This window comes from Notamacropus eugenii, chromosome 4, assembly GCF_028372415.1.
Source record: "Notamacropus eugenii isolate mMacEug1 chromosome 4, mMacEug1.pri_v2, whole genome shotgun sequence".
NCBI classification, from domain to species: domain Eukaryota; kingdom Metazoa; phylum Chordata; class Mammalia; order Diprotodontia; family Macropodidae; genus Notamacropus; species Notamacropus eugenii.
In genome coordinates this window covers 130,604,164-130,625,360 of record NC_092875.1, presented here as the reverse complement: position 1 = coordinate 130,625,360, position 21,197 = coordinate 130,604,164, and the positions used below count along the sequence as shown (strand labels likewise).

The window sequence follows — 21,197 nt, the reverse complement described above, 5'->3', positions numbered from 1 at the left end:
ATTATGTCAAGTTCAGCAATACTGTGGAATCAAAAAAAATGAGATCCAATATTGTCCAATAGTTTTGTCTATTCATAAAGAAGGAAACTGGATGCAAAATATCTCTTACCCAGGGTGGGATAAGCAGTTAGCTGAACAAATTATAGAGCTGGTCCCTATCAATCATTTATCTTGGAAAGAAATTGTGAATGGACAATGACGTGGGCCCAAAATTGAACAGGAGGAGGAAAGTAAGTTGAATTGTCTTTCAGAGACTGGCCACTTATTTTAGTGGTCCCCAGGTTTATCTCTGATATTCTTTTTAAAATCAGCATTCTTCCATTCATGCTATGTAATTGAGAGTCATCATATTATATTCTTCAAAGAATTAAAGTTATGGGTAAATTATAGATCAATGAAGAGACTGGTGGATCTCTTAAAACTGCAAAATAGGACCAATGAAGAACTGTGCAGGAAAAATGAGTTAAAACATATTAGCAGAGGGACTTTATGTCCAGAAAAATAAATGTGAGAGGCATATTGCCAGAGTGATTAATGAATAACGGCTAGCCCATATTCATATAAAAGGTCAAGAGATCTAGATGAAAATATGCAATGTAGACCCCTTTTAGGGGGGGGTTACAGGTCAAGATGAATGAGTGCAACACAAGATGAGAATGGTTTGTAAGCTGTACCATTGATAGGAAGATCCCCACAAACTAAACTACAATCACAGAGAAATATCTCACAGAGAATATCACAGAAAAAAAATCACTTTCATTTCTGGTTACATCCAGTTACAAAGTACACCAATAGTTTCTCCCCAAAATTCCCAAAACTGAGATGAGATTCTTCAGCTAAAACAAAAATCAAGAAAATGAATCTTTGTTACTTCACTACTTCAAGGATAAACCAATGCAGATCAAAACTCATTGATTCTCACTGCCTACATTTGCTCTTATGGTTGAAAAAAGTTATCACTATTTGAGGAATTATGTAGCAATGAGCTTTAAGAGAGAAGGGAATGTCAAAATGGATTACATAGTCACAAAATCACAGGTTTAGAAGCTGAAAGCACCCTAGAGTTACTATTTCTAAATCCTTCACTGAACTTATGAGGTATTTAATTAAACCATAGATCTCTGCTACATTTGTAAACTAGACGATATATGATAATGTGTCCATATCAATAGTACTCAGGTGCTAGAGAAGGTTGGAGAAGAAAGAAGTCAATATACACTGGAATGGGCAAAAATGATTCATGGAGGAGAACTGAGAACAGATATGAAAGATCTGAAAAAAAGCTAAGTGTTAAACAGGCAAAGCAGAAAGAGAGAAGTTTGATGGAGCTGACAGTATTTTTTTTTCTTTTAAAAGGAACAGTAGTAAAAATTAGAGTGGCAAACTTGAGAGACTAAAAAAAATTGAGCTCTTTAGAAAAAATTTGAAAAGTAAAAGCTGGCAAGTTGAAGGGTGGGTCTTCCTTTTGGAAAGGAATCACAGTGAAATGCAGAAGAGACTGGATACTCTCATATGGGGACCACAGAATCACTTAAAATATTTTGAAGGAGGAACTGACACGTATTGAGAAAGCAGTGTATGTAGACTGCATAATAGAAGACCAATTAAATTAGACAAAGCAACCAGTTAGAAAGGGAATGACATGATTCAAATACAAGATGATAAAAACATGAAAGAAGGTGCTGGAAAGTGAAAGATAGGAATGAATGGATACAGGAAGAATTAGTTAGCAACAAATACAAGATCATTGGATTGTTCATTGAATAAAAAAACTACTTGGTAACAGAAATAAAGCCAGATATTTATGGAAAACTCTAAAGGAATGGCACATGTACTGGTGGTTTTACACTCAAGAGCTACAAATAAACACTACTCAACAGAAACTATAGCCACAGTTCCCATGGTTACATGTCATAGGGTTCCCAATATTTCTACTCAAGATTTTTATAAGTCATGACAGTAGCACTCAAAGCACTAAAAAAGGCCAGATTAGTCCTGAGTGCCAACTGAGAATGACTATTAAAGTTTTTCCACAAAATATTCATATAATCGTTCAATGCTATCTGATTTCTATTTAATTGACCAACATAAGTAAATTCCAGTTCAATAGAATAAATTTAAAATCCACAAGAGTTACTCAAGATCATTTTATCGTTAGAATACGACTAAGTTTAGAAAGTTCTTTGTTATCAGCAAAGTTTTAAAATACTTATAAGCAGAGATAATATCACTATCATGATAAGTGCTTAATAAATACTTACAGACAGATATCCAAAAGGAAATAGAAAGGTGCATAATGTATATGAGTAGGTTCTAATACACTATACATAACGAACAATGTAAAGTATGAACAACAACATAGAGGTCACGTGGAAAAAGCAAGAGATAACTAACAAACTATGGGCTCTCTCGGTGTGTTCACAATATCAAGAGAAAGTGAGTCCGGATCCTAACCAGTTGGATACAATGGTACGGTCAAAAGTCCAACTGGATGGGTAGACACATCTGGGTTGCAAATTCCATCACTGGAAGGCATAGACACATCCATGAGGTAACAGGTCCACTTGAATGTGAATATATAAATAAAATAAAGATATACTTTGATGTCTCATTGAAGCATGGAGGAGATCCTATATTATTGAGACTTCCAAAAGAGCAGAACTTTAGAGCAAAAGATCCTGCCAAGCAAGAAAGTTGATATGTCTGCTGTCCATTGACCAGACTAGTTAAAGTCATAGAGATCTGATGATAAATGGTTTAGATAAATTATGTTTTTAGCCACTATCTAAAAGTATTGTGGTTTGTTTCAATCGAAATGACTCTCCCCAAGAAGTTTACAAATTCATTTAACTGTTGATCTCAATATATGTATATACATACATGTATGCATTATATACTCACAAATATTTTCATTCATATGTTAAGTGGAATTGTACTTCTATCACAGACCTTCATGCTTTCCTTCCCAAAGGCATCTTCCAAAAGATCCATAGGACAACCCACATAACAGGCCAAAGAATGCTGTTCTAAGATTCCCAGAAGTACCTTTATCTCTGTCTGTGTGTGTATCTATGTTTATATTTATATCAGACTTCTAGATACTCAAGAAATTGGTCTAAGAACATCTAAAACATCTCTTCCTTTAGAAATAACTGTCATTAGATTTTAATATACCAGGGACAACAGCTGATGACATTTTACAATCGGACCTAACATTAAAGATTTCACTGTAATTCAGAGGAAACAAGTAACCTACATAATAAAGTAAGATTTCAAAATGTAGAAAGTGAAAAAACCACCTGGTGCATTAGATCTCAAAAGAGAGGTTTTCTTAAACTTTATAAAGCCTTTTATGAAACTTTCCATTTATTTGTGAAAATAAATGTGAAAATAGTTCAATTAAATTTCTTCCTTTCAAGGGTCTCAATTCTGAAATGACTCTTTTAGATTTTTTCACTTATATTTTAATTTCTCATTCCCTTGTGTTTTAACCAATAATGTACTGCTGAATCTGGATATAAAGATCTACTAATCAAAAAGAGAGTTGCAATACCACTGCATTTGCTGACAATGAATACATTTATTTAAAGATAGTCACCTAGAAAAGTAACATGGCATTTAGATTTTCCCAGATAGTTTATAATTTTTATTTTTCTCTGAAAAACTGGTTCCAAGACTTATTTTAAGTCACAAGGCAAGCAGAGTTATGAGAGCATCACTAATGTGGGTGAAATTAAAAGTTAATGGAGAAATGGACAGTAGATATATTTCACATATAGATTACCTAATCAATGTGCACACTGTATGCCCATGTGAAAGAAACACAACTCATACTCAAAATATGGAAAATTTCTGACTGCCCCAGGAGCAATTGCTCCCTACAGAGGAGGGAGAAAAAAACTTTGCAATTTTTGAAGATTTACAATTATAGGAGTCTCATGTCTTCTCTACCTGACTTTGCAGGTTAAAGTCTAAATGCTAACAAGTACTCCTATGCTTCAGCACAGATTGAGAGTGACAAAGATTTCTCAAAGTCTATGCTAATCCAATGCACATTGTCCTAGAGTTTACAAAGATGGAAAGCCTTCAAGTATAGACCTAGTGATTAGACCTAGTATATTTGTCAACTAATTACCAGTCTAATTCAATTTTGAGAAGGTCATCAATGGCTGGGTCATAAGCTGATGACGTTTTCAGGCACAGCAATTTTAAGAGTTTTTACTAAGTCAAAGAGGAGTGTGATTCACTTCATCAGAGGGGATCCCACACTAGTGAATTCAAGGAACATATTCAGCTATCTTGATTTCCTCATCCAAATTGTATACTTAAGGCTAAGAAAGGGAATACCGGCGTGGTGTAGTTTCCACAGATGTTAAGCTTTCCACTCCATTTAAATCTTTTCCCTTTGTATTTAATTCAGAAGTTCAAAATGAAAGTTTTAAAATATGAATGTGTGTGCATGCTATAAATATGGCATTAGCTAAATTTTTTTTTTAAGTATTACCTTACTAATAAAAATAAAAACAAACCCACATGTAAAGGGTAAAGTCTTATTAGTTACAGTCACCTTTCTCTAGGGGAAAAAAAACAAAACAAAACAAAATTCTATTTAGTGCGAAACATAAATAGCATTGAAAGCAGAAGTCAATAAAAGATTATTTCTCATCAGTTCTCAAATTAACAGTATCAATTTAATACAACTTTTTAAAGTCTCACTAGTACAAGGAGTTTACTTAGGCTTACACCATCATTTTGCACAATTTATTTTTGTAAATGAAATATTTAAATGATTATTTTACATATAGTAAAACAGTATTGAAAGCATGAACTAAGAGTAATGACAAATTTACAATATATTCTATAGAGTTTCTAAATGATAAATTTCCAACTCTGGAAAATTTGAGATACCTTATCACCATGTACACCATACTCTCACAAAACAGAGAGAGAGTGAGGGAGGAGGGGAAGAGACTTATAAAGATGCTCCATAAGCATGCTTTTAAATTCATTTTATTTTGATAACATCACTAAAGTAATTGAGTTAGCATGAAACTTGGTCCGGACATCATTGCACCAACTTTAAAGCAGAGTGGGAGCAGCCAGCTGTCTTTAAAGGTCCCAGCTAGCAACGTTCCATTTAAATCTGAATGGAGACCACTAGAATGACAATGGAGTTCAGAAGACTGGTAAAGCTCCGAACAGTTGGCCCTCCCCCAGAATTAAAGGCAAAGGCCGGGCAATCTGCTGTAATGAATACAAGTGAGGTGCCACCCTCAGGCTTAGGGGAAATTTAAAACTACAGTGAAGTAAAGAGATAAGCACTTTTTGATGTTCCAAGCACAGTGTGTTTTTGTTCAACATTGGTCAAAAAAAAAGTTAATCTATTAAATTAGATAAATGGGGCACAACCCTTCATCTTTGTACCTGTATTGTTACATGGGATTTTCTTTACCTAGTCTTTGACACTTACATTTTCACACCAGGTAAAGCGGACTTATTTTCTTTCCCTTGGTTCTACTTCCCTTTTGGGTATCACTGTTATACATTTTTTTTTTCAAACCTATCCAACAGCTGTTCCTTAATAATGCAAAAGGATCAGTTAGGGATCCCAGTTTCATAAAGCTGACAGGACTAGAGAGTAACCTGAATAAACACCCAATCTAGCCTTAGTCTAGGTATGAACGCAATATAACACAGAAAAGCTTTATCCACCCCATGGAAGGCATTGCATAAAAGTACAGTGCCACACTGTACAACTACATTACGGAATACTTACCTTCGAAAAGGATTCATGATTGGAGGCCAAGCCTACTGGGGGTTGTGCAATGATTCGGCAATCATTTGAGCCCATTTGGAAAGGCAAACAACAGCAACATGTTCTCAGGCTGATTGTTTCATATTTGGAATCAAAGATGGAAAATGTGATAGTATGGCCCATAACAAGGGAGCTGATCTAACGAACCATTCTGGAGTACGGCAGCATATTTAGTCAAGATAAATAGATTGTGAAAGAAAACGAAATCTCATCAAATGTCTCACATGAGTCTGGATACTAAACAGTGTTTGATACATATTAGCTCTGTCACCCTAGGCAAGTACCTTACCCTTTCAGGTATCCCAGTTTTGGGAAATAAATTAGTTGTAGATCTATGCTACTAGAGCTGATTTCCACAAAAGGGAATTCCCTTGCCAATAAAATCACAGGTCTGGATCCTTTCCACCTTTGGCTAACTTTCCAAGTAACTGAAATGAAATAGGTGATCAAATCAAACTCAGATGTGGTCATATCCTATATTCTGTTATAGGCTATCTCTGAATGTGAGGAGACAGATACACATACTACCACTTACTCCATGCCAACTTGGGATTCTTGCCATTTCTTAATATGACTCCAGGACAAATGCCATCCCTTCCCCTACAGCTTACCTGTAGTGTCGGAAAATTTCTTCTTCCACCTGGGTAATAAAGTCACATTTGGTACATGAGTGTTCTTTGTTTTCTTTGACAGTCAGATGCCCATCTGTCCCTTGCAGGTGATTTGTTTCTTGTTTGACATCAGACGCCTGGGATTCATGCACATTCTCATAATGAAACAGGAGAACATCAACATCAGGCGTAGAGAATGAGCATTGATGGCACTGATGTTTAACTCTGGAGCTTCCTGTGGCCCCAGGAGACAGGTGCAAGAGTAAGAGTGCGCAGTGGGAACAATTACTCTTTCTACAAGCAAAAGGATAAGTAATTTCTCCAAGGTGCTTTTCAGGGCTGCAAAGGCCTCTGGGGCAGAATGGACAGTGCTTAATGGTACATTTGTGAATATTGTGTAGTTGTTGATAATGACGAAGGAGTGGCCCCACCACAATTATATCAGGGCCATGGCTCTTGGAGTACCTGAAGTCACAAAACTGACAATTGTAGCTTGTCACTACATTTTCTTCTGCTCCTTTGCTAGAGAAGTCTTTCTTTTTAGCTGCACTGGAGCCCTTTTCTACCTTAGCTACTGGCTCACCCTCTGTATTTTTGGCTAGATCATTCTGGTTAATGACAGTGCCCCTGGAAAGTTTATCATTCAAGTCTGGATTAAGGCCTCCTGACTGCCCTCCCCCATGCTGTTTACTATAATGTTCCAACAGTTTGAGGGAGCTGGATGATTCGCAGCTGAAACTACAAAATTTACACCAGTAGTAGCTGGTGGCATCAGTACCATTCTGTCTAGAAGAATCAATGGGTTTGATGGGCACTGAGTAACCCACAGGAGTGTCATCTCCTGCTTTCACGGTAATTTTGTCTTGCCACTTTCCCAAGTCTCCGGAATCACAAGATCGAAGAGTAGGGCTGGACTTAGAGTTTTTCTCTGAAGACTTCCCAGACTCAGAAGAGGGGAGAGAAGCTTTTATTTTATTTGGGTGAGTCTGAAGAAAGTGTTGCTCTAGCTCAGTTGACGAGTTGCCCATGTATGTGAAATTGCAGAATTTACAGCGGAAGTACTTGGTGTTTCCTTGGCAATCGGGAGTTTTGCGTCCAATGCCAATGAAAGTTCCACCTGAAGTGACCTGCCAGAGAAGAGAGCAATGTTATTTCAAATGTTGCACTAATTAAATAGAAACCTTGATGGAGAGGGGAAGAAAAAAAAGAATCATTCCACATTAAGAAAAAACTGTAATAGTATATTGTATCTACTAATAAATTATCTTCATTTTTTGTCAATAGTCATGCATTCAAGGAAAAAATATGGTAAGCATATTAGGACCAAAGAAAACGATTAAATGGATAAGAAATAATACACTAAATGGATAAGAAATAATACACTATGAGCTAAATTCTAGAATTTAAGCATGTATATTTTAGAAATCTAAAAAAAAATTGCAACAGACTAGACCTCTTTAAACTACTTCCCTCAAATTGTATTCTTGAAGAAGTATCCAGGATCTTTTGAAACTTTCTTGTTTCTCCCAAAGATTAAGGATTGCTGTCAAAAGCCAGTGACAATTTCTCAAAGATTATTTAATGTAGACACTCCAAGGAAATTTTCAGTCCTGTTTCTACAGCCATGAGGCTTCAGACTGAAGGGAATTGTGCTAAAGTATTTATAGCAAAAATTGGAGGATTGTACTTCATAGAGTGAAGCAATGATCATACATCTGAACTCCAAAACACTACAATTTAAAAGGGGGGTAAAAGGGTGGAGAATGCATAGGAGAAATGGTAAAGGGGAGCAGTTCAATGCAACATGGAATATAAAAAGGAAGCAAGGTTGCCAGGGCATAGACCTTTAAAATCACTATTCTCATTGCCAATGTCCCAGCTCTTCCCATGAGTATGCCACACCTGCCCTGTGATGTCAGAGATCATTTGGCCTTGATTCAAAAGTTCTTCATAGGGCAAAGTAAAATATGACCAGAGTCTATGGAATAAATTTCACCATAAATTTCTTTCTTTTTCCTAATTAAAAAGTTGCACATTATCTAAGCACACTTTATATAATACCAGGTATGAGAGAGTCTACACGTACCATCTCATACAGGCAGCCAGCACCTATACTAGCAATCAGACTCACTCCCTTCTTCTACTCTCTGCTTAGTGTCAAGATATGATTTTTTTAATCCTAAATTTCTGACTGAAATAATCCACAGAGTGACAGATTTAATCTTCCAACTGTCAGGGAACTGCTGAATGTCTGCAGGATCCCGTTGTCATATATTAGTCAAATGGAATAATTATTTTCTCCCTTCTTCAACAGCTGTGCCACAAAAAAAGCATGTGATCACTGCTCATATGAGAATCCTGCCATAAGGAAAGTCTCAGGCATTTAAAAATCATTAAAAGCAAACATTTAAAAATGCAAATAGTATGCCTTTTAGCCATCTCGCATACTAAAATAAAGATGGCTCTATGTCAAATGTGCTGCAAGCCCACATATATTGAACACGTTGCCATATCATACTTACCCTTTCGTTAAAGGAATGGTTTTATATTATACAAGAATGCTATACTTAAAAAATTTCTGTGTGTGCTACCTTAAATATGATATTTTCTACATGGTTTTTGGTTTGCCAATTGGTCAATGGCTGCAAGATTTTAAAAAGGATAGCCATGGTGGGAGGCATCACAATATTCCCCTTAACCCAATATGACCCTAAAATCTAAGTTGTTAGTCCTCTGACCTAGCCACTAAATGAACTGAAAGTTGCATAAAGGTGTAATTCTGTTACTAGAAGATCTCACAATTTCTACAAATCTCCTCCCATTCTTGATAGGTGAAGTCATGAATGGACATAAATAAAATCACTTTCATTCTGACAAGAGTTAGCACAAGCTTGAGCAAGATGCCTTCTCAAAATATAGGTATTTTGTTCTGCAATGTGTGAATAAAATGTGATTCTTTGAAGAGTTGGATGTCTTCCATTTGATATTTTAGTGATAGCGGGATAATCATGAAAGATTACTGGATGTGGAAACATGGAGAACTTAGATCAAATTCTATCTCCAGTACTCTGTAATGACTGCATGTGCAAGACAACACAACCTCTAAGCCTCGGTTTACTTATCTATAAAAACGGGATAATAATACTTCATTACCTACCCTATAGGATAATTTTGAGGATCACATAAGTTTATATGTATACATATATATGCGTATATATACATATATACGCATATATATACACACACACATATATGTATATATATGCATATACACATATATAATATGTAACATGTGTTTTATGTTTAATGTATATGACATATATAAGCACTACATGTCAGCCATTATTTCATTAATATAGCCAAAATGAGCTAACAAAAAAATTCAAAATAAGATTATTTAAAACCATTTCACTATTTCAAAGTTACAAGTCTCCATAAATATTAAGTACATAGAATCTCTCTTCACAAGCCAGCCAGTCCCTTCCTATCTTACAAGTCTTCTTACCTATTACTCCCCTACAAACACTCTAGCCATTCTAGCATCACTGTTGTTTTGGATACTCTCCTATCTCCAATAAACTAACCCGGAACGCTCTCTATCATCACTCCACTGATACAGAAGTCAGGGCTTCCTTCCACACCATGAATAAAGCATCCAAGCAAAACTAAAACAGTTTAATAACTGGGAAGTATAACTTCATAAATTTACCTAAACCAAGTAATACATTAAATGGCAAAGTCAATACTCTATATACTTATGTGTCATTTTCTAGATCATGAAGAGAAAAAAAATGTTTACAGCCAATCTTATGTACTTCTTACTTGTGAGACAGGGGTATACAACAAAAATGAATGAGGACATTCCTGTGCTGTACCACTGAAAGAGCACTCTAAAATCATGTGATCATGTCTTTATTACTGGAAGATGATGCCTACCATGGTGATGTTGCCTCCCATTTTTCCTTGTTTTAAATCACAGACAGTTTTTCATGTTTCTAAACTCCAGTTAAATCTTTTCCCAGAATAGTTATGTAAGGAAACCAAAGTGTGTATGCAAAATGATAAGTGCTCATACTAACATTTCTTAGAAAATGGTAAATAATCACTTCACCAAATTTGAATTCAGTATGATTCAACAAGTATTTGTTGCTGGCCTGCTATGCGCCAGCCACTTTGCTAGTCAACGATGACACCAAAACAAATAAGAAAATAGTCCCTAGACTCAAAGCACTTATACTATGAGAAAAGCAATAGATAAGAATATATACACACATAGACAAATACATATATACACACGCTATGTCCATACACATGAACATATACACATACAATATATGTATGTATATATACACACACATATATACACACAGATATATTCACTATATATTTTTAATATATAAAATAAATAGTAGAGCAATAAAAACTGCAGGGGGGAGGGACAAAAGAAAATCAGAAAAAGCTTCTGGTAGGAGCAACATCTGAGCTATGCTTGGAAAAGTATCTACATATATAGAGAACTCTTTCAATCTTATACAAAGATAAGGTTCAAAGAACTAATTACATTTTTCAACATTTAACTTTATCGTTAATCATGATTTTAATAACAGAAATCTCGCTGTAGTGTCTTCTTAAGATATGAATGAATAGCGACATTAACAAAATAAACCAAACCCATTTCATATGGGGCAGAAAAGAGTTGTGCGTCAGTCATATTCTCCTCTCATTAGCATGTTAATATTTCACTTAAACAATGACTTAAGAATGGAAAGCTTTATATCCCAGTGAAAGTTAAACACGTGACCGACAACTGGTTTCCAAATATATTCGTATATAGATGCATGCATACATACATACAAGTGTGTATGCATACATATATACATTTGTGTATATGTACATATGCACACATGCATGCATAAGCATATGCACATACACACACATATGCTCGGTCTTCAAATGTGAAAACATTGTCTGGAAGATGTTGTTATTCGTTGGATTTTTCTCAATTCAACTAAATAAGTTTTCCCACACCTAAATAGATCTTCCTATCTCCATTTTTGTCCCTCCAATACATTATCAAAACAATCCTTCTTATGCATAGCTCTGTTCATATCACCATGTTCAAACATAATCCTTAATTCCTACTGATTAAGAAAAGTTCAAGATATTTTTCCCCAAATTCAAAGCTAATTATAATATGCCACTACTGTACCTTTCCACTTATCTATTCACTCTATTTTCCAACTCAAGTGGACTATTCACAGTCCTCTGAACATGTTCTATTATCTCTCAAAGCTATTCCTGTTCTCATACTCCTCTGTGTGTTTCTGTGTCTCTGCCTTTGTCTCTGTCTCTCTCTGACTCTCTCTGTCTCTGTGTTTCTGTCTCGCTCTCCTTCCCCATTTAATTCTTACTTATTCTTTGACTGAAAATTGAAATGCTCTCTTCTCAATGAAGAATTCTTAATTCTCTAAATTTTTAATACAATACTTTGTACCTCTTTAATGAACTTATGAAATAATACTGTGTATAATTAGGTATCTGAGTCTAGATCTTCAGATAGGAATGATCATGTCCTCTAAGCTGTATCTCCCCTACCGCCTAGCATAATGCTCTGTACAGAGTAGGTTATTTAGTGAATATTTATTGAATACATTTTGAAAAAAGATATTCAGTAAAAAATAAAATTATGATGGAATGTTTTAACTCTAGATTCTAAATACAGAGTGGAGTTGGGAGGAGAATGAGTGACAATAAAAGAGGAGCCATGTTATCACTATAAATATCTGGAAGAACTCATACCACAAATAGCGTGACTATCATATTAAAAAGTCTGGAAATAATTGTTCATTTCCTGACAACTGTTCAAAAAATATACATCTTTTATGTACCACGTCAAAATTTTGGACATGAAATGGTGCTTTCATAACATATAGTTCAACTCTTTTAATCTTACAGATGAAGACACTGAGGCCTGAAGGAGAATAACTTGCCTAAATTCTTACAGCTAATCAGTGGAAGAAATGGGACTCAAACCTAGGTCTATTATTCCTAGTCTGATGTTCCTTCCACTATAAGGTTTTCTGATGATGCGCAACCTCTGAATTCTTGGAACCTCCATATTCTGAACCTTAAATTAATATGATAAATTTTATCCTATTTTAGCCCTCCATTCTGAGTTTTGATACCCAATGCTAGCAAGGCACTTAGAGCTCCTCAGAACAAGAATACAACAAATGAAGAAAACACTTATTTATGAATTACCTACTATGTGCCAGTCACTGTTCTTAATACTTTTCAAATATCATGTCATTTGATCATCGCAGGAACCCTTAGAGATAGATGTTATTATGATTCGCATTTTAGAGTTGAAGAAACTCAGGCAGACAGAGGTCAAGTGACTTGCCCAGGATCACACAACTAGTAAGTGTCGGAGGCCAGATTTGAACTTATGTCTTCCTGACTAGAGACCCAATGCTCTGCTTCTCTGCACCACTTTGATTTCTGTCTATATAAAAGAACTTACTAGTCCTAGAATTATGATATGAGAAAGCATATCTCTTCAAGGACAATGCAGACTATATCTGTGCTCAAATGTTAATCTACTTTCTAGTCATGTTTCTATGAACTGGGAGTATAAAAAGAGTGGATGGAGAGCAATGAGCAGAGGAGTACACAGAAGAGATATGTAAGCTTTCTATGGTGAAATCTTCTCTCCATCAATGACAATGGAAACCTCATACTCTGACTCAACAGATCAGTCCCTCATGTACTCCATGAGAAAATCATAATGACTCTAAACAAAACAAAGATGGTATGCGTAGCTGGACGTTAGCACAACTGGAATCAGAAGAGGCCCGCGTGGGAGACAACATAACTGTGAAAGTGATAAGGGACCAGTTCTCAAGATATCTGAAAGAGGGGATGCCAAAAGCTGAGAGAGTTATTATTACCAAATAAACACGTGTCTTATCCCATATCTACAAAGTGCTTATAAGAATGATCAACCCACACAGAAAGGGCATGTTTGAAGGCATATGAAAAGAACAGGCTACCTTTTTGCAAACACACTCTGCCTTCAAGGTTGTCCTCTAACAAAATGTCTCCCACACTTCTATGTAAAATCATGTAAGATTTCGTGAAAAATGTAATGACAGAGCTAAGTTTGACTTTCAGGTAATTAATATTAAGTAGGGAATAAAATAGGAAGAGGGATATTCACTAAAGACAATTACCATTATCATAGAGGATGTCCAAGGGAGAATCCGAAGAGCAATTATTTGAAGATGGTGAAGTCTTTCAGAAACTACCGTTGTTGATAACATTGTACTGATGACATCAAGCCCCAGAACAATGCAGACCCTCCTACATGTGATCTACAATTACTCAAATTAGTTTGGTCTAATTAGATATGTAGGAAAAACCAAGTGGATGTGAAGAATGTCTTTTGTCTCTACTCTGATAAACAAACGAATGAACAATCCACAGAGTTTGTTTATCAATACGTAAATCTTAAACTGACATTGAAGATAGATGATAAACTAGGCCTAGCGTTCAACAGGAGGAGGAAAACAGGCTTGGTTACTTTTAACTACTTTTAACTGTTGCTGAAAAAAAATCTTTAAATGAATGATATTCTTCCAGAAATGCTAGATGACGGGGAATCATTAACTAGTAAAATCTCTGAAGAATTAAGACCTATCGTCACCCAAAGGCAATGTCAAAAAATTCAACAGAAAGCTCCTGGCTCACTGGGTGTATCTTACTGAAGATACATGGGAAGCCATGGAAAAACATAGCAGAGGATGAAAAGACAAGGGTGAGTTGTGATCTGCTATGAATGGGAGCGTACGCATATCAATAAGATCACAATTCATCAAAGTCTTAAGTTGCGCACCTATTACAGGATGAAAAGAACCACTACAGACAAATTGCTATTATGCTGAATTTTTTTCATTTTCTGAAAACTATGATAATGCAGAACTGTTTATTTTTTTTTAAAAAAAAAAAAGGTCAGAATTTCACATTCTATTTTTATCCTGGTTTAAAAAAACTTTTCGTTTTATGTACCATGTTTATGGTTTCTTGTTTAAAGAAGGATTTACATGCACTTTTTGCTGTACATCTCATTAAAGAGGGCTCAAAATAAGGGATTTTTTTGTTCCTTTTAAATGTCTTTAGCCTTTTATTCTTATTATTTTTCTCTTAATCAACACAGTTGGCATTAATGTGAAACAGTAATCAACATTATAAGACTAATACATAAAACACTTCAAAGGGAAAAGATTTAAAAAACTCAGACCACTGAAAATGACACTGTAACACACAGTACTTATCCCCAACCATAACGAAAGAAGTTGTTTGAACTGAAAATACTGATTTACAATCTTTTCTTCAGATGTGGTGTGTCCTCAAGAACTATGACTGATTGCAGTGGAGAAGATTATAAGGGACCAATTTAAGATGACTCTTAGTCAATGGATGGAAATTTTGGAGTTTGAACATTGATTTAAAAACCCACCCATCTTATTTTAAGGTTTTTCTATCTTCAAAAAAATATCTTGGAAAAATTGGCACAGCCTATTAAATTTATAGTATTGTATAAGGAGTCATAGTAATATCTTACCAATACAAAAGTACTGCAGAAGATATTATTAACCCTCTGAATAAAGAAATTAGCCTGATATAATGAACCATTTCAAATAATAATCTAGAATGTAGAGAATATATCCACTATTCTATGCTTTGAGGACAAAGAATGAATGCTTTGAAATGACAATAAACTATCATTGTAGTTAATAAATCGCTCAGCAATCATTAGGGCCTCAGGAAGCGAGGCTGTAGATTTTGAAACAAAATAAAGTATTGAAGCTTGTAAGAGCAGGAGCAACAGGCAACTCTAGAAGAATAAAAACTCAACCAACTCCTGAGTAAGTGTATGTGGACAAACCACTTCTTGGATTAACCATGTTAATTTTTCAACTAGTCTTGCCACTCAGCATGGTCCCAATTCATTTTCTCCAATGGTGAGTTGCTGTGTGTGCTTAAGGAATGAAAATTAAGTTTATGACGCATCTAACCAAATCACAATTGCGGAGATAAAATAGCTATGGGAACACACACACACATGCACGCACGTGTGAGTGCGTGTGTGTACATGTATATCTTTCCAAAGTAAAATATAAATTACTAGTGGATTATTCATGGCAGTCCTCCTCCGTATTAGGTCAGATAACTGAGAGCTGACTGTATATTCTAGAAATAATTATAAGAGAAAAATGCAAGGTCTAACCACTGGCCATTAATGACCTATTAGGGAATATTACTTACACAGAACCCAAACCTTTAACACCCATATATTATGTTTCCCAAGTGCACTTCTGCAAAGTAGGCAGGTGGAGAAAAATGTCATTTTTTTTATAGTGCTGGATATTTGTGTTGAATAGAAAATACCACATTTGGACTATAGCTTACTAAACGATTTTTTAACTAAACAAACAGGGTATTCCAGAATTCCCAAATGCCTCACTGTATCTTATATTTTCATCACTACTGGGAGCTAACAAAGCTGGGCAAGTCCCAAATGTAGTTGGGAGTCTGTAGCACACTCAAAATAAGCAATCCAAAGACTTTCTAATTTTGTTTTTCCTATCGCCACACCCATTCATACTTGTTAATTGACAGTGGATAAAACGAATTATATAAGTATAAAAACACAAATGGAAAAAAGGTACAGTTCCTCACCCTTTAATCTCCACAGTTAAACCAACATAATCAAGTCATGATGTGACTGGTAACTAAATGAATTGGAAAAATATTGTACAATTTATTAAATCACAAATCCTTGAAAACTTATCCCTAATTAGTGGGATATGAATTAAATCTGAGGCATAGATGAAATGTTCATTAATTTTAATAATATCCCTAGCTTACTGAATCTGAATGTGAATCCTCAGTTCCTGGCAAAGGGAGAAAGAAAAGAAGCTCATTCCTGAGAATAAGAAAATTAGTAGTAAACATAAATCCCAGTAATGGGAGAACAAAATTACTATCAGCAAAATTCCATTTGTCTTTCAGAGTTCACTTAGCATAACAGTTCATGCACCAAGACATCCTGACATAATTTTGAATATGATTAAAGAAAAAGAAAATAAGAAATCACTAGACCTGGGAAAATTAAATTCAGCCCGGTGGTTAGGATAACTAATATTTACATGATGTTTTAAAATTTAAAACACACTTTACACACACTGTGTCACTTGACTCTTATAGCAATCCTGCCATATTGTTACTACAGATATCTTATTATCCCCATTTTATATCTGAGGAAAGCAAGACTCGGAAAGATGAAGTGGCTTGCTTCTGATCACACATTTAGTATCAATGTCTGAGGGATGATAGCAGCTCATGCTTTCCTAACTCCCAGACCAGCACCCCACCCACCATGCCACTCTGTCTGGATTCCTAGAACATAATAAGAACTTAGTACATGTCTATTGAATTAAAGTAAAAGTATGTATCAAATCTTGATACAGTTTCTCAATGTCATCCTCTCCATCTGCTGGTTTATTATAATACCTCCTCTACGGATATCTGAATGTCATTAGTTTGTGATCATAAAAATATTCGTACAAAATAAAAGCATTAAGTCCCCCTGCCTCTATAAGCATATATTTACAAGAACACTGTACCACAAAGGGGAGGAGGAGGAATAAAAGGAGGAAGACAGAGACAGAAATGTAGATGGAGGAGAAAAAAGGGAAGGGAAGAAAGAGCAGAGGTAGAACAAGAAAGATCCACTCCTGATTATCCACAATGTGCAGGAGCAACGGTAGGGGGAAGACAACTCTCGACAATCCAAAATGAAACTTGAAGCAGAAACTAGATCCAGTGAGAAGTCCCTTCTAGCTCTAGCCTAGTTCCGTAATCCTGTATGATTGAAAAAAAAAAAATTCCATTTTGCTATGTGTATATGTTTGTTTATCCATCGTAATATAGAAACAGCTTATTTTGTGGGTATATATTAAAATTAATATATATGTATATATACACAAATATACACATATAAACGTACACATACATATATAAGGGTGTGTGTGTGTGTGTGTGTGTGTGTGTGTATGTATGTATGCATATAGTGCTACTTCATTCTGCCCATCTTTTTCAATGCAGCTCCATATGGTCCTGGGAAATGTCATTAGTTTGCTATTATTATTTCTTTATATTCGGTCCCTTTCTCTCTTTTGACACTGCCACTACCCTGGACTCTGATGTCATTGCAATTACACACTGGTTGCTCTCCCTGCCTGAAGTCTCTCCCACCCTAGTCTACCCTCTACTCCACTAGCTATCTTTAAGCACAAACTTGACCATGTCACTCCCTACTCCATAAACTTCAGTGGCTCCCTATTATCTCCAGGACCAAATATAGTATCCTGTTTGACATTCAAAGTCCTTAATGAGTGCCCCACACCTTACTGTAGCTGTTGCTGTTATGTAACACTATTGATTAATATTGAGATAGCAGTTCACTAAAACCCCCAGAGTACTTTCGGACAATCTGTTGTCTAACCATGCCTCCTTGACCTCGTATTTATATAATTGATTTTTTTAACCCAAGCAAAAGGGCGTTTAACTTGTGTCTGTTAAATTCCATCATACTAAATTTAGTCCACCACTCTACTATATTCAGATCTTTTTGGATCCTTACTCTGCCATCCAATGTGTTAGCTCTCCCTCCTCTGTTCCTGCGACCTGCAAAGTCAAACGAGCACACCAGATGTGGTCAACCAAGAAGATGAATTATCAATTACGGAGATATTATCAAATTGTAAAAACAAGATTTGCTACAAGTTGAATGAATGCTAAATTCATAACCAGACCCATGTGGTCCCAATAATTTCTTTTAAGTCCTAAGCATTTGAGTTATTATTTGTTTCCAAGTTGTGTTTGTGTTTACTTGTTAGGCACTGATCTCTAATATGCTAAAGCACATGAACTTAAATATGGACATTAATTTAGGTATCAATGAGTTAATATGACCAGCAATGATGACCAATCTAGATAATAGACAAAACATGAACTTAATTTGCTTGTTTATCCTTCTACACAGATCAAACCAACTTGACAAGTAGCATACCTTTCCTTCATTTTGTACTCAAGTTTTAATTTGCATACTTTATTCCTTGTTCTCCTAGAGTGGAAGCTCTGTAGGGGAAGGGCCTATCTTTTATTTAAATTTTCATATCACCTCTCTCACCCTCCCCCCAAAACAGAAATCTGCGCAGAAACTGGTTATGATTAGGGGGTGGTAGTGGCAGTGTTTAAAACAAATATCACGGACTTTAAAATAAGCACTGGCCCATGCACCAAATTTGTTGCACTGTACTGATGCAACCAAGTACAAAAAGTATAAAACTTATTCAAATCTAGTTCGTCAGTTTTTCTAAAGTTTAATATTGCTCAATGAAGAGGGGATAAGGAATTATTAATATATAATATATCCAAATTCTATATTAAAGGAATGTTAAAAAGAAATCATGTTTTGAAAAAATAAAATTTAAAAATAATTAATGAGGCTACACTAAAAGATAATGAGGTATAAGATTTTACTCTCCCTACAGGGAAATGTGTCCATTAAGAGTCTAATAAGCAAATATTGTTATACCTATTAGAAATTTGTCTCCATATTCCTTTGAATTCAAATGTAAAATTTCATGTCTCTAAAATATTTTCTTCTTGCTTAGAAAATGATATTTGAGTAAAAGGAAAGGAGAACTCAGTGTTCAGGGTCATATAAAGGTCTGCCACTGATAAGCAAATTGAAAGACTATTCTCGCAGCATTATGATGTCATTAAAGGTCAAAATGAATTTATTAGATTGAGTAGAACCTGCCTCCTTCAGAATATTGAAAGTTTCAGGATTCAGAAAGTTTTCTAATATGAAAAGGCAACATGTACACCACACAAATACATCAGAATTTATAAACACTTAAAGGTCTGAACTACTTTCCTGTGGGAAGAACTTGACAGGATTGCTTGTTTTATAACCTGATCTTAAGGCCAAGAGTCCCCCCATAAATATGGTGCAAACAATCCCATCACACAGCACATAAAGTCGTAATGAGAAAGCAAAGTCATCACTTAGTAATAGGTGCTTTCATTTAGCAATGCATTCAAAAATATACCCAATAAAGCTGCCCCAAAATGATGGGAGCGGTAATAATTTTTTGAAGAAATCAATCTTGCTATTATTCCTAATGAATCTCAAATACTGAATGGGACTTAGTTTAGCTCATAGAAAGGTCTAATTGTTGATAAATTGTGTTACTTTCTTGGTATGGAACCTGAGCTCTGATTAGTAAGACTTCTGCCTTATCTTGCCTGGGAGCAGACTTCTGGGACATCTTCACTCCTTGAGAACCTTATCCCTTTTTCCAGCTCCCATAAATATGTCTCTTCCAGTACAGTTGTTGTGTTGTTTGGATTTGTCTTTCATTCTCAATGAGGTCCTTGGCTTCCTGACTTGCAAGTAAATTGAATTTGAGTGAAGGAGGGCAGTGCAAAGTCATCAGTCTCATTTTCTCTTCTGGAGTCATCTAGGTCCAGTGGAAAGATATAGATCAGGATGACTGGAGATGGCCCTGAGGCAGTGGGAGACCTTGGTCTTTCCAAGCTAAGGTCTTTCCTAGGTCTCAGTTTGACTTATCCAACGTCCATTCAATGGATTAAGGTTAGGTAAGAAATGAGGCAAAGAATAGCCTCCTTTACCTAGTCCAAAAAAATTAAATTGGGAGAAGACCCTCTGGGTTTCTAGATAAACAGAAACAATTGTTATTTCCATTCACTCAGAGCTATTGTTAGCCAATCAATGAGAACCTAGGTGGCTAAGTGGATAGAGCAGCCAGGACTTCAGTCAGGAAGACTCATCTTCCTGAGCTCAAATCTGGCCTCAGACACTTATTAACTGTGTGATCCTGGATAAATCACTTAATCCTGCTTGCCTCAGTTTCATCATCTGTTAAATGAACTGAAGAAGGAAATGACAAACTACTTCAGTATCCAGTAGAATGAGTTCCTTGAAAGTAAGGACTGTCATGCTTGATCTTATTCATACACATGACCAGGTATCTGGAACAACTATTTAACAAATACTTGATCTTTCTATATTGTTGAAATTCATGATTGGGTGAATATCTCTAATTTTATGAGAAGTCAAAGTAATTCTAAATATTAGGATACTGAGATGCAATTAAAGCTAATGAATTCTGAGACAACCATAATTTCACTCGATTCTTAATAAAGAAAGGTAAAAAGGTCTAGGGCAAATCTTCTGATTCATCCTGATGTGCTATGTCCAGGTATGTGGGAGTCTTAGGAATTCACTAAAAGTAGAAAAGGAGATATTCTGGTTTTATATTATCTTAAGGCTGAAAGGCTTTATCCTATCAATCCTCTATCTGTCATGTACAAAACAGCCTGGTTGTTTGGCATTCATTTTACACACACACACATTCACATTCCTGACTCCTATATGTAATACATATGCATTTATATATTATTATGTATTATTAATTTACGTATTAATCTGTTTGTATGTGTATATGTATATGTATGTATGTGTATATATTATCTGTATATATGCAAATATACGTATATAGACGTGTGTGTGTTTATCAATGAAATCATTCAGAATACAGTTAACATAAAAAAGGTATAGTGCCTAGTCAGGTGTGTCTGGATTTGTGCTATCCTCCAGACAGCTACTATTTATA

The 21,197-nt window shown here is 35.3% G+C and overlaps 1 protein-coding gene across 5 annotated transcripts in view; it reads right to left on the bottom strand.

Annotated features, from left to right (window-relative positions):
- Positions 1-21,197, bottom strand: part of TRPS1 (transcriptional repressor GATA binding 1) — a 296,959-nt gene that overhangs the window by 216,076 nt on the left and 59,686 nt on the right. For all 5 annotated transcript variants that reach the window (XM_072603246.1, XM_072603244.1, XM_072603248.1 and 2 more), the window contains one exon: positions 6,427-7,553. In XM_072603246.1, the coding sequence (XP_072459347.1) occupies positions 6,427-7,553 (1,127 nt within the window). The remainder of the gene's footprint in view (positions 1-6,426; positions 7,554-21,197) is intronic.